The sequence below is a fragment of the Mus caroli genome, chromosome 7 (assembly GCF_900094665.2).
Source record: "Mus caroli chromosome 7, CAROLI_EIJ_v1.1, whole genome shotgun sequence".
NCBI lineage: Eukaryota > Metazoa > Chordata > Mammalia > Rodentia > Muridae > Mus > Mus caroli.
This window is the reverse complement of record NC_034576.1, coordinates 142,000,035-142,013,276: the sequence shown is the minus strand read 5'-3', so window position 1 is coordinate 142,013,276 and position 13,242 is coordinate 142,000,035. Positions and strand designations below refer to the sequence as shown.

At 51.2% G+C, this 13,242-nt stretch overlaps 1 protein-coding gene across 1 annotated transcript in view; it reads right to left on the bottom strand.

The window, feature by feature from the left end:
• The window catches only part of Kndc1 (kinase non-catalytic C-lobe domain containing 1), a 47,218-nt gene that overhangs the window by 8,755 nt on the left and 25,221 nt on the right, over positions 1 to 13,242 (bottom strand). The window contains exons 13-26 of the mRNA XM_021167366.1: positions 12,773 to 12,935; positions 12,083 to 12,696; positions 11,686 to 11,830; positions 10,860 to 10,945; positions 9,473 to 9,882; positions 6,130 to 6,223; positions 5,947 to 6,044; positions 5,498 to 5,718; positions 3,018 to 3,131; positions 2,341 to 2,488; positions 2,068 to 2,247; positions 1,229 to 1,435; positions 529 to 611; positions 130 to 280 (exon numbers count right to left, since the gene is read on the bottom strand). Of these exons, the coding sequence (XP_021023025.1) occupies positions 130 to 280; positions 529 to 611; positions 1,229 to 1,435; positions 2,068 to 2,247; positions 2,341 to 2,488; positions 3,018 to 3,131; positions 5,498 to 5,718; positions 5,947 to 6,044; positions 6,130 to 6,223; positions 9,473 to 9,882; positions 10,860 to 10,945; positions 11,686 to 11,830; positions 12,083 to 12,696; positions 12,773 to 12,935 (2,714 nt within the window). The remainder of the gene's footprint in view (positions 1 to 129; positions 281 to 528; positions 612 to 1,228; positions 1,436 to 2,067; positions 2,248 to 2,340; positions 2,489 to 3,017; positions 3,132 to 5,497; positions 5,719 to 5,946; positions 6,045 to 6,129; positions 6,224 to 9,472; positions 9,883 to 10,859; positions 10,946 to 11,685; positions 11,831 to 12,082; positions 12,697 to 12,772; positions 12,936 to 13,242) is intronic.

The window sequence follows — 13,242 nt, the reverse complement described above, 5'->3', positions numbered from 1 at the left end:
AAATAAATAAAAAAAAAACAAAGTGTGGATTCCCTGCACCCAGAGAAGGGACTGACTGTGGTCTCACAGGGGCCCTGCCTTACAGAACCCTGTAAGTCATTTCAACCTCAGAGCCATGGAGACGTCTACCTTGGAGGTATGACTGGTCACAATTTCAGCAGCCACCCAGGTACTGACATCATCTGCGTTTCTTAAAAGCTGTAGCAGATATTTGTCCTGGACGTAATTGGGTAGGAAGAGACTGCAGGTTTTGGCAGAAAGAGACTCAGAAGAGTTGGCTCTGGAAGAAAAAGATGTTGCATGTCACCTAGGGGTATGAGAATTCTTCCTGCTAAGCCCTGGGGTTGTGAGGCCTCTGTGAAGAGGGAGGAAGTCACAGCATCTTCCCTCAGGGTGAGAACCAAGTGTCTCCCTTCAGCTAGGAGCATCCATGGAGCCCTTTGGAGAATCCCCCTCCCTCCAGACCCCCACCACCACCAACCTTCAAAACCAAGGATGCCAGAGTCACCTTCAGGAGTGGACACTCACTTGGGAATGGCTGCACTTTTGTCCATGACACCCAGGGCTCGTGAATTTAGGAAGTGGACAGGGTGGCACTTTTGAAACAATTCCTGTCAGAGACAAAAAGCAGACAGGCAGCCCATTGTTCCCAAAAGCCTGATGTCCAAGGCAGTATCCCAAAGAGGGCTTCAGTATTTTGAAGCCATCTGTGCAACCATCGATCAACCTGCTGAGTTGTCATGGCTGGGCTGCTAGAGGCCACTATGTGCAGGTCACCTCAGGGGTTGTGACACTGCTAAGGTCTAATGACAGTATCAAGGATCACCCAGTGCTGTCACCTGACTCAGGACACAGGGTTGCAGGATGTTGAAGACCTGGGTAGGTCCTGCCTGGGCTCTGGGTTGAGGACAGGGACAGAGGGATTCGTGATCAGTGCCCAGGACTGGGTAAGAACATGAGGGCCTTTGGTAGGTGAACGCACAATGCATGATATTCTCTGTGCCCTGTGTAGCTGGAGAGGAGAATCCTGCTGGGCAGGGTCTCCCTGCTTTAAAGACAGAACGTGTGCACCCAGCAGCCAGGTCCTTCTGCTGACCATCCATCTTTCCCTCTATGAAGTCTCTGCTGAGGCCAGCACCCAGAGCATCCCTGAGCCCACACCATGACACTAGCAGCTGGCCCAAATGTAGAGCTGTGTCTCCTTCCTGGTTTCCCAGCTCCCACACACCTGCTGCAGTAGTGTTAGCTGAGTGAAGAGCTGGTTGGTGCTGTACTCTGTCAAGAAGTAAGGACCCTTCTCACTGGCTTTGGCATAGGGGCCATAGAAGTCTTCAAAGAAGCAGGGCTTAGGCAGGGCAGATGCAATGGTGTACTGGCGCTCCTTATGATGTGGCAGCACTAGCCCGTTGCCCCGAGGCAGTCTCCAAGAGAAGCTCTGCAAATAAGGCAGGTACCCTTGTCAAGGCTGAGTAGGCCAGGCTAGATGTGGTAGGGTGAGGATAGGCTGGTCCAACCTAGGACTCTTCAGACAGGTTCAAGTATAGCCAGAGGGTAAGTGCCTTCCATCCAGGCTTGTTGGCAGGATCTCTGTCCTGCTCACTTGGGCAGATCACCCACGCACAGTGCTCAGACTCTGTGCTATCTCCTTGTATTGGTGGAAAGACCATTCATTCACGGACCCCAGTGGATTCTTCCACTCAGGTCTCTCCCTGGGGATCAGGAAGGCAAGTTCAGGGAATCATAGTAGGACTCTGGCTAGGACAGAGTGAATCCTGCTAGTCCATGACTTTCCTTCCACGTGCCAGGAAGTGCCAGCCCAGTAGGGAAGTGGCTGGGTCATGAATAAGGAGCACTTATGTGCATACATGTGTGTGTATGGTGTGTCTGTACATATCTATATGTGCATTTCTATAGATTCACAAATGCTTGTCTTCATTGGGTGTGTGTGCACGCATGTCTTGCTTCTGCATATGTAGACAGCTGTGCATGCATCTGTATACATGCATATGCTATATCTTCCAGAATGCACTATTGCTTAGAGAAACCTTCCCCAGGCCAGGTTCCCACCTTCCGGGTGATGCCATCCTCTGAGAACCTCTTGCAGAGGGCATTAAAGGGTTTGGTGTCCTCCTCTGCCTCCTTAGGATCCTCCAGGTCTGCACCTCGAGAGGCACTGTCAGCCCGCCGCTCAGTGCCCACCTCTAAGAGAGCCAGCAGGTGCTCGGCAGTGCCATCTAGAGGTAGGATCTAGGCAGAAGCAAGAGGTGTCACTGTTGTTCCTGGGACCAGGCAGTGGTTTTCTCTGCCAGAGCCCAGAAGGCATCCCAGTGCAGCTTTCACCTTGGAAGAGATGAAGTCCTCCAGCTGTCCCAGCAGCCCCGCGTTCCTTATGAAGTCCACGGTATAGCAGTCTTCCACCCAGGCCTGCAGGACGCAGAGGCTTCGCCTGTAGATCTTGGTAAAGGTCGAGGTAGGATCCTGGTGAGCCCTGGAGGCAGATGGTAAGGCTCAGCATAGGCCCCGGCTGGGCATGTGAAGGGTGAGGAGTTCTGGGGGAGTCCAAGTGATGACAGTGGAGGACAGAGCACCCCGCTCATGTTCACCACCATTCTCTCTGGGTCCCAGACTTGTGAGTCCCCCACTCACACCCCAATCTGCTGGCCTGGGTGCTTTGTAGAAAGAAGCTATAGGGTTCACTGGCCTCTTTCCATTTGGCCTATCCTTGTCAGGCTAGTGAGCTCCTCTCTCTCTTGTCTTCTTGTTTGGGCCTCCGCTAGCCCCTGCTTTCTTGAGGAAGTAAGCAGTAAGGGCCCTTCCAGTGTTCTTCCCCAGCCCAGCACAAAGACCTCAGCTGTCCTTCCCTGCTGGGTTCCTTTACCCATAATCCCTTAGTCCTGCTATCTTGCCCTGACCTTTCCTAGGGACATGTCATCTGTACCCTGTCAGGGCTCTTCCTGGGCTAAACAAGGTCCCCCCCAAATCCCATCCCTATTGGCCAGGAGCCCATGCAGTGGTACCTGGATAGAGTGCTGCTGATGCGGTCCAGGAGGAAGTGCAGGAAGTCGTGCGGTGTGCAAAAGTACCGGAAAGTGTAGAGAAACTGCTGCACGTAGCCCTCGAGGAAAGCATCACTGAGGGTAGAATGTGGTATTGGGCCTTGGGCCTAGGCCAGCTGGGACCCTCCCTGCAGCCTTGCCCAGCAATGAGTGAGCGTGCCTGTGATTCTAAGTGCGTATGTGAATATGGGTATGTGTGCAGCTTCTCAGTGTGTGTGTGTGCATGTGTGTGTGCAGCTTCTCACTGTGTGCGTGCACACATATGTGCATGTCACTTTGTCACATCTCATTGAACAACCCTATTCAGAGCAGATACTCCCCAGAAAGCCTCATGCAAGGGACACTAACAAGAGCCCTGAATGTGACTCTTCGACAGTCTGGGGAATATGATGACCAGTAACCATAAGATGAGGGGTCCTACCAAGAGACCTCATCTACAGATGAGTTCCAGGGTAGAAAACATCATATCAAAGATCAAGGAAGCTTGGTCACTGGCCTACCTCTGTGAGACACTTAAACATGAAGATACTGATAGCTGTATCTCAAGCCAGGGACTAAGCAGCCCTCTATGCAGCCTATACTGTAGAGGCTGTGCACACTGGGTACTCAGAGCTGAGAAAACCCCTTGTGAGTGTTTACTTCAGCAAGGAGCCTCTTGCCCTCCTCTGCTGTCTGCTTAAGTATGCATCACAGACCATAAGCATACAGGCACCGAACCACAGAGCATTGCCATTCCCTGTATTCTCCCACACGTGTTCACATCCACCAGACAACCCCTGCACCCAGTCTAAAGGGAGGCTCTTTAAACTGAGGATGCTCTAAAGAGAGGCTTATTATGAACAAGTAAACAACTCAGAAGTCTCAGGAAGTTTATCTGAAATTTATCAGATACACAAAATCTCCTTTCCTAAGTATAAATATAAAAAAGTAGTGGGGCCTGCTGAGGAGCTCAGACCTGCTGAGCTGCCTGGAAGAGGATAAGACCACCTGTATGGAAGAGATGCTCTCTGACCAACTGTGATGCATAAGAAGAAGACACTGGGACCTACCTGTTTGCCTGCAAGTTGTGCAGTGAGCTCAAGGGTCTCATCTTCCATGATCTGTCCCCTAGGCTAGAGTGGGCTTTCAGTGATACAAACTGCCCTTGAGTCGCTCACGCTTTTGTAACCCCTCACCCATTATATTTCTATAATGTAACCCCAATAAACTCATTGGTTTACTAAGATGGACTTGGATGATATTGTTATTCTGGTCTATCATTGGTTACCTATCTGGGATGAGTAAATGTTTATTCATGTCTTCCAGGTGTACACCACCAGCACACGTATGAGATATAAGCTATCACACAGTACCCCCATATATACTCACACATTATATTAACTACACAATGCTGATAACATACCTCATATGTGTATACATAAGCACGTGACCTGCATATAATATACATTATACTCACACCACTTACATACACACAATTATGTACACCATATGATAGTGGACAGTAATACTCCATAACACATACCTATACGTACATCACCTATGCAGTACATATCATACCACATAATAGCTCAAAATACCACACATATGCATGTCCACTACACATGCACACATCAAGTGCATTCCAGGAGCTTGGGCTTCTACAGAGGGAAGTTTGTCTCCTTATTGTTCTCTCAGTGCTACCTGCCAATCAGATCTGAAGCTGATAGCCTCTTGCTCAGAGGACTCCAAAAGTTGCGTCAGGACTATGGATGTGACAATGGCTTTCTGGCTCCAGATCTACACACAGGCCTAGTCATCAAAGTGAGGAGAACTGCAGGGAGCTGGAATTATCTAGAAATGAGGGAAGGCTGGAGCTCTATGGGGCAGAGGGAGGCAGGGTGGATGGTGCCGGAGGGAGAAGGGAAGGAGGGATGCGATTCCAGGCCCACACCATATGAATGAATAGCTTTGTGGGTACAGTTGAGTAGATCTGAGACTCTTCCTGACTTAGGGGCAAGCAGTGCAGAACTTGATTCTCAGGTTGTCACCAAAGCAGTGCTCAGAGAGACAGAGGCCACAGAAATCATACAGATAGTGCTCTGTGTCCATTATGACATATTTTGATTAGTGTCTTGGACCCAGATGGTACCTTGGAGGCTCCTGCAGATGGTATGTCAACCTAGTAGCCTGGCCCCCAGTGCTGCCTGGTCACACCGTGTGACCCAGAACCAGGGTTAGAGGGGGTCTTCTGGGGAATGTGACAGACTGCTCTGGCTAGCAGCCTGTTCATGCGGTAGGTGGAAGCTAACACACACACACACACACACGTTAGAGTGAATTCTAACAAGTCTCTACATAATTGCATAACCCATGTCAGACAGAGCTTTCCTTGACTTTCTCCTCCTTGTTCTCTAAATCTTGTACATCAGGGCCAGAGAATCCTTTGGGGGCACCTGACACACCTGGAGTAGAGGTAGGCCATGAGCCCCAGTGGTGTACCAGCCTGTAGGATGCGAGCCTTCTTCTGCCGGCCGCTGCCTGGGTGCTTGTTGACATTGTAGAAGATGAGGGAAGAAGACTCATCCAGGGGACTGAAATCCAGTGTGTCACAGGGGGCTGCGGCGATGTTCACAATCACTGGCAGAGCACAGGGCTCCAGCCCCCAGCGTTCTGCATACATGACCTGTGTGTGGGGAAAGGAAGTGGATTATGGCTGGTCACTGGGTGTGTGTCTATGGGTCACTTTGCTATCGACCCAGGGATGGCAGGGTTTCTCAGTACTTTGAGACTTTACACAGGGCCCTTGTGCATGACCTAATGTGTCTTGATTCCTATGAATCAGTGACTGAAGGAACCCCACCTGAGGCCCGGTTCTCATTCTGGAAGAATGGCAGGATAGAAGGCTACTTGCCTGGAGGTACTTCTTGACCAGGCTCAGGAACTGCACCTTGGACTTCATTTCATCCAGCTGTCCTCGAAGTTTAGACAGCATGGTCCTGACCTCAGAGCCTGTGGGCATAGCAGAGTCAGCACACGGTACTCGGAGGGCACAAAGCACCTCATGTGAGGCAGGTGGCTGGCCGTACGGGGTTACCTTTGTTCCGTTTTTCCTTCTGTAAGAGTTTCTGGTAAAACTTCAGGGTCTTCCTGTAGTTTCTCTTCTCTATCATGAGCTGCTGCTCCAGCTCCTGAGAGGAAGCACAGCAGGTGAAGCTTGAGCAACTGCGGGCTCAGGCACCACTTGCCTTCTGTACAAGATGAAGACACGGCAGGCACCTTTGCCTAGCGAGCTGCCCGAGCGGCCACAGGAAGAACAGGTGTGTGTTAGGGCCACCGACATGTGGTTGGCATAAGAAGGGCAAAGGAAATGAATGAGGGAACACCTCAGAAGTGGGCTCCAGGGGTTCACCTCGAAACCAGTACTCCATCCCTCAACGATTTTCCTCAACGATGCCAGAGTCCACTACTGTGTGTGCGTGTGGCCTGCCTGCTGAAAGGGGAGGCCAATGAAGATCCTTACACCCCAGCCCCTTAGGGAGCAGTTCTCAACCTGTGGGTCACAACTCCATCAGGGGTCGATCGACCCTTTCACGGGGGCTGCATATCGGATATCCTGCATATCAGATATTTACATAACACTTTATAACAGTAGTGAAATTATGGTTATAAGGTAGCAATGAAATACTTTTATGGTCGGGAGAGTCACCTCAATGTGAGGGACTGTATTAAAGGGTCACAGCATTAGGAAGGCTGAGAACCTCTGCCCTAAGACTTGGCCCAGTCTTTGGATGTATCTCCTGAAGTATCCTTCTCCTCACCCACCAGGTTGTTTCCACCTGGCTGCTTTTGGAGAGTTCTCTAGACTCCATCTCAGAAGGGCCAGGGGCAAACCTTTTTGTGGCTTCCCTGTTCTTGGGGATAAGCCGCTGAACCAGGGCCTACAAAGACAAAGGCTTATTCAGTAATAAAAGGCAGGCCCCATTTGTGTAGCCCCAAAGCCCCTCTCACTGTCTCCAGTCTTCCTGGCTAGTACTGGGCTCAGGGTAGGCTGCCTTTATTCTCTGGATAAAGGGAGCCCCTCGGGGCTGGTGAGATGGCTCAGTGGGTAAGAGCACCCGACTGCTCTTCCGAAGGTCAGGAGTTCAAATCCCAGCAACCACATGGTGGCTCACAACCATCCGTAACAAGATCTGACTCCCTCTTCTGGAGTGTCTGAAGACAGCTACAGTGTACTTACATATAATAAATAAATAAATCTTAAAAAAAAAAAAGGGAGCCCCTCTCCAGGGCCCTCACTTTGTCAGGGGGACATAGAGATGACAGTATGGACAGATGGCTTGGATATGTGGTTGCCATGTCTCTGCACTTCATGAGAAGGAGCTGAAGTTTTGATGTTTGCTGCCTATTTGAACACACAGGCTGCAGTATTTCTAATTTCTATCTGTCTGCAGTGTGGGGAGGGAGGGGTACCTTCCCCAAGTGGTTCCCTTCTGTTTGCTACTTTCTTTCTCTTTTCTCTCCTCTTCAAGACAGGGACTCATTATGTCTCTTAGGTTGGCATTCAATTTGCTCTGTAGTTCACTCTCTCCTTGAACTCACAGTCTTCCTGTCTTAGCTTTTCTGTGCTGCAGTTACAGGTGTGCACTGCATGCTCCCTCAGGACAGTCTGCCTTCTTTCCCTTTGTTTGTTTTTGTTTTTGGTTTTTTCGAGACAGGGTTTCTCTGTGTAGCCCTGGCTGTCCTGGAACTCACTCTGTAGACTAGGCTAGCCTCGAACTCAGAAATCCGCCTGCCTCTGCCTCCTGAGTGCTGGGATTAAAGGCATGCACCACCACGCCCGGCTCTTCTTTCCTTTTTTTTGTTTTTTTTTTTTTTGGTTTTTGTTTTTTTTTTTTTTTTGGTTTTTTCGAGACAGGGTTTCTCTGTGTAGCCCTGGCTGTCCTGGCACTCACTTTGTAGACCAGGCTGGCCTCGAACTCAGAAATCCGCCTGCCTCTGCCTCCCGAGTGCTGGGATTAAAGGCGTGCGCCACCACGCCCGGCTCTTCTTTCCTTTTTACAGTGAATTTTGTTCACTGTTCTGGGGCTTTTGTCCATTATGACAGGGAAGGTTTGGTGGCAAGGGCAGGACGTAGCTGGTCAAACTGCATCCACAGTCAAGAAGCAGACAGGGATGGAACGCTGTGCCCTTCTAAGTTATGCTTAAGAAGCCCAGCCATAGCCAGGCAGTGGTGGCACATGCCTTTAATCTCAGCCCTTGGGAGGCAGAGGCAGGTGGATTTCTGAGTTTGAGGCCAGCCTGGTCTACAGAGTGAGTTCCAGGACAGCCAGACAGAGAAACCCTGTCTCAAAAAAAAAAAAAACCAAACAAATAAATTAATACATTAAAGAGAGAGAGGGGAGGGGGCAGTGTAAGTTTATAAGTTTAGCTTTTGTCTATGGTGAGATTTGACCCTGAATTTGTTATAAAAGTTAGAAGCATTGGTTCTTTAGAGGGAGAAAAGAATGATTTGAGGACTAATTTAAGCTACTGGGTTCACTTGGGTATCTATGTATATGTGTGTGTGCGCATAATGCATAGTGTGTGTGTGTGTGTGTGTGTGTATGTGTGAACAACCTGAAGGAAGCAGAGTCACCAGAAACTGTAGACAAGAAGAAGATAACGATAAACTGAACCCCAGCACTTCCTGATGGGCTGGAGATGAGCTGGAGATGCAAGGCCAGAATGCTGAGGTGCCAGGGGCTGCCTGACTGAAGTGTGGAGGTGCCCGTAGTTCACATACGCCATATGTAGTCATGCTAAGGCTGCTGGCCTTCCCTCCCTCTTCCCAGCAGTGGGCCTGCCTGCACAAGCAGCAGCTGCAGAACTGCTGGAGTTCTCCTGTTTACTACGCTGGCTAGCCTTGGCTGCTAAAGTCAGGTCTCTTTTCTTCCTATCGACCAGGGGAAGAGCCTGGGCTTTTCCTCGTGCTACCTGCCAGAGAAACCCTTGCTGACCTCACTGACCCCCAAGTCCCAGCCTAAACTTGTTGCTGGTGTTGTCTCTCACCTAGAGTTAAGACGCCATAGGAAAGAGATTGCTGCATCTGCAGCCATGTGCAGTAGATTTAACCCAACACTTACCATGCACACAAAGACCAAGTGGCCCCTGACTACTGTCATCTGGGACCCATGGGCACAGCTAAGAGGAAAGAAAAGTCACTCCTTGCTGCTCAGCTGAGGGAACATGTGCCCACATTGTAGAACATCTAATACAGGCTAAGGGGAGTTGGGCCCACCAGAGTGGAAGAATACTGAGAATGGACACAGCCTGGAAAGGCCCTGTCATTGGCCTAAGTGGCCTGAAAACCTTGCCTGAGCAAAAGCATCACTGCCCAGGGTGTTCCTAAGACTACAGATGCCCTCCCAACCCACAGTGGGTAAACTCCCTGGACTCACTGGACTCTGGGCTTCCAGTTCTGTGTGCCCGTTGGCCTTCTGCCTCTCCAGATCCTTCACGTAGTTGTAGACATCGGCTCCAAAGCAGTCAGCCTCATAGAAGGCACTGGACCAGCCAGGGCTGCAGTTCTGGAAATCGGCTGCCCCTGGGGACCCAGCTGGACCACCATCCTCAGATCTAGCTAGCCGGGCCACTGTGTCCGAGGCATGGCTGGTTGAGTCCTGGCTTGGACCTGGCTGCCCATCCACTTCGGTCTCTGGTTGCTGCTCTCGTGTGACTTTTATTGACTTCTGAGACCGAAATCCAACCTCAAAGTTTCCCTGAGAGAGCGTGTCGGAGTCTATATCTGATAGTGCTGTGGGGGAGCAGGGTCCCCCGCTGCCCCAGGTCGCGGCTGGCTTCTCCTTGCCTTGAAAGAAAGATAATGGTCAGTGGGTAGTACCTCTGCCTCCGGCTGTGGAGGAAACCCAAACACCCCCATCAAGGATCCTAGCTAGTCCTGGCTGTTGTGCTCGGTGGAGCTGAGACAGGATCAGCTCCCCTAAGCACTCATCCTGCTGCAAACTTCTCTGAGGCTTGGACTCTCCTCTGCTAGAACCGATTCCAGCCAGGATCTATTCCTCCCTCTGATCCCATCTGCTCATCGGGAGCATTGAAATCTCAAACCTAGCTCAGTCATACACATACGTTCCACATACAAACCTGTCAGGTATTTGGAACTCTGTCAACTCTAGAAGCTTCGCTCTGTGCCAGTAGCCTTTGGCTCCTTGGCCATCAGGAGCAGGTAGACTTCCTGCCCAAGACATAATCACCTGCTCCTTGATTTACTTAAATAGGGATGAAGCCACCAACATGGTCTTATCACAGTTAGTAGACAGACCCACGTGATCACAGTTGTGCACTCATGACCGCCACATGGCTGTCTGGCCTCCCTTCCTCAAATTGCTTACTGAGGTATTTGTTTGCTTCTGGAGACAGGGTCTCCCTATGTGGTCCTAAGCTCCTTGTGATCCTGGAGCTTGCTATGTAGAGGAGGCTGGTCTCGAACTCTCAGAGATCATATTGTCTCTACCACCTAAGTACTGATATTAAAGGTGTGCATCACTAGGCCCAATTCCTTGAGTTTTAAGTTGATTTGTTGTTCTGGCTAAGAATTTCGAAGAATATCTAAGTGGCTTTTACTTTCATAGATGAGAAGAGCCATCATGCTGGTTGTTGAAGGGACAGGAAACTGTCCCCAGATAGCCCATGTCCTAAGGTCTGGGCTTCTTGGATATCTCCCAGCACAGGGCTGTCCTTGACAACAGAAGTCTTCCTGCAGCTGTCCAGGGGACCCCACTGAGAATAGTTCTTGCCTGACCTCAAGATGCAGGGCTTGTCTCTTACCGAGTCCGTGCAGGGAAGGCCTTTTGCTGGACAGTGAGCATCTGCTGGGTGAGTGTTCTGGCTGGGATCCAGGCTCCTCAGAAGTGCTGGTAATGAGAACATCAGTCAGTTCCCTCCGCCCCCATTTGGATGAGACCTGGGGCTTGTGCAGAGAGGTCCCAGCATGGAGCATCACCTGAACAAACTAGGTAGGACAGGACCCCGTCATCTCCCTGGTGTCAGAAATGCCCTGGGTAGTGGCTCCACGGTGCCACTTGAAAGAGCCTGGGTGTAATCAAGAGACCCTTCTCAGAGCTGTGGAAATGCTGTTGGGTTGGGCGCAGGGCAGGGAAAGTATACTTGCCTGTAGTTATTTATTGGTTTATTTGATTTGATTTGATTTTTAAAAAAGGGTCATACTTTGTGGCCCTGGCTGATCTGAAACTCAGTATGTCAAACATCTACCCTCAAACAATGGTGATGCTCCTCCTGCCTCTGTCTTCAAAATACTAGAATTACAAATGTATGCCACCACGTCTGGCTGCCTATTGCAATTTTTACTGTTAAATAGAACTGGGCCAGGCAATGGTGACACATGCCTTTAATCCCAGCACTCAGGAGGCAGAGGCAGGTGGATCTCTGTGAGTTCAAGGTCAGTCACAGGGTGTCCCCCCTGCCCCCCGCTCCTGTCCCCAGCCATGAATACCAGCAACAATCACAAGCAGCACCATGGAGTTGCCCTTGGCCATTTTGGGGCTGGGGGTGACTGTAGGCACTGATCCTACACAGTTTGGTGGCTTGGTTTGCCCAGAAAGTTAGAAAGGGAAGGGTGGGCACCGACACTTACCTCTCAGAGGGTGAGGCTGGCCCATTGACCACCTTGAAGAGGTTCTTTAGCAGCTGCTCATCCCAGTACAGGTCACAGAACTTCTCAGATATGGCACCACAGAAGGTGGCGAAGGTGAGGTCTTTCAAGGCGTAAATATACTCCCCTGGTTTCCAAAGGATAGATAGGCCAGTCAGGTTACACACGGGAGGCTTTCTGGTTCCCTTGCACTGGGAAGCTGTCTCAGGACTTTGGGGTTGAAGAGGTGCAGGCTCAAGTTGGAAGCTGCCCTTGTTTTCCTGACTGACCTCAGCAGGACAGATGTGTGATCCCCTGAGTCCCCTCTCTGGACTGGGTCTACCTCCCTCAACCTCTCCCTAGTCTTGGGCTTCCAGGGTGGCCCCTGTGGCTTTCATACCCATGATCAGTGCCTCTAGCCCGTTGTCCATGTAGCCATCAAAGGCAAATTCCTCCTGGATGAGGCGCATGGCTTCCTGCAGCGAGGGGCAGGCTGTCATCTTAGGGGGGGATGAGGTATCTACACTGGATGGACAGAGCTTGCGGTCTGCTGGCCGAGGCTTCTCAGGATGACCATCCGAGCCCCTAGGGCTGCTTGGACTCGCTGCAGCCTTACCCCTGGGTGGCTTACATGGGTGTCGAGAGCCCTGGCTGGCTGAGGTGGGCCCTGGGAGCACAGTGGTACCTAGTGGTCCCTCACCATCTGGCCTGTGCTCAGGGGGCAGGGAAGAGGCAGGAGAGCTGGGTGTCCCTGATGTTCCTTTTTGCTGGGTGACCAGAGCAGGGCCATGGGGGCAGGAGCATTCCGTGGCTGAGCTGGGGGACCCTGAGTCACCATCAGGGTCTGGAGTTGCTCCCTGCAGCTCTGGACCAGGTGGCAGCTGGTTGGACATCTTTAGGTCAGTGGCCTCAACAAGCTCCAGGGCTGCCTGCTTTCTTGTTCCCTCCCTGTCCAGATGACCACTTCCCTCTTTGGGTTTCTCATTTGACTCTGAGGGCAAGGCAAGCTGGTCTCTGTGGAGAGAGATGGGAACTCAGGAGGGGTTACCTGTGCCTGGGGCCTCTGCTAGCAGGGAGTGGGGACACTCACCTGGTAACACTCCCGTCCTGAGCCAGGACTATGGGCTTAAAGTGAGTGGCCTCAGAGGTGAAGGCTGCTGGCAGCTCACAGGCTTCTTTGCAGCAGGGGGGCAGACTAGGCACAGGCCCTGGGACAGCGACCAGCTTGCTATCATTGCTGACCTGCAGGAAGCCTAGGGACAGCATGTAGAAACAGGGACAAACAGGGAGACAGGAGAGGGAGCAGTGGGGGAGATCAGCGGATACTTTTGAGTGACTCCACACTAAGGTTCCACAGGTGGGCACCTCAGATGCCCAGAGGCTGTTCTACATCAAGCTTAGCCCGGGAGCTTAAAGGCCTGTGTATGGGTGTGTGCATGACAATGCCTGGAAGAGCTATTGTGAGGAGATGGAGCCACAGCTGGGAGGTTGAGATGCTGTTAAACTGGAGGTCTGTTCTGCCTTGAAAGAGAAGCCAGACAGTGGGAGGACTGGCTTACA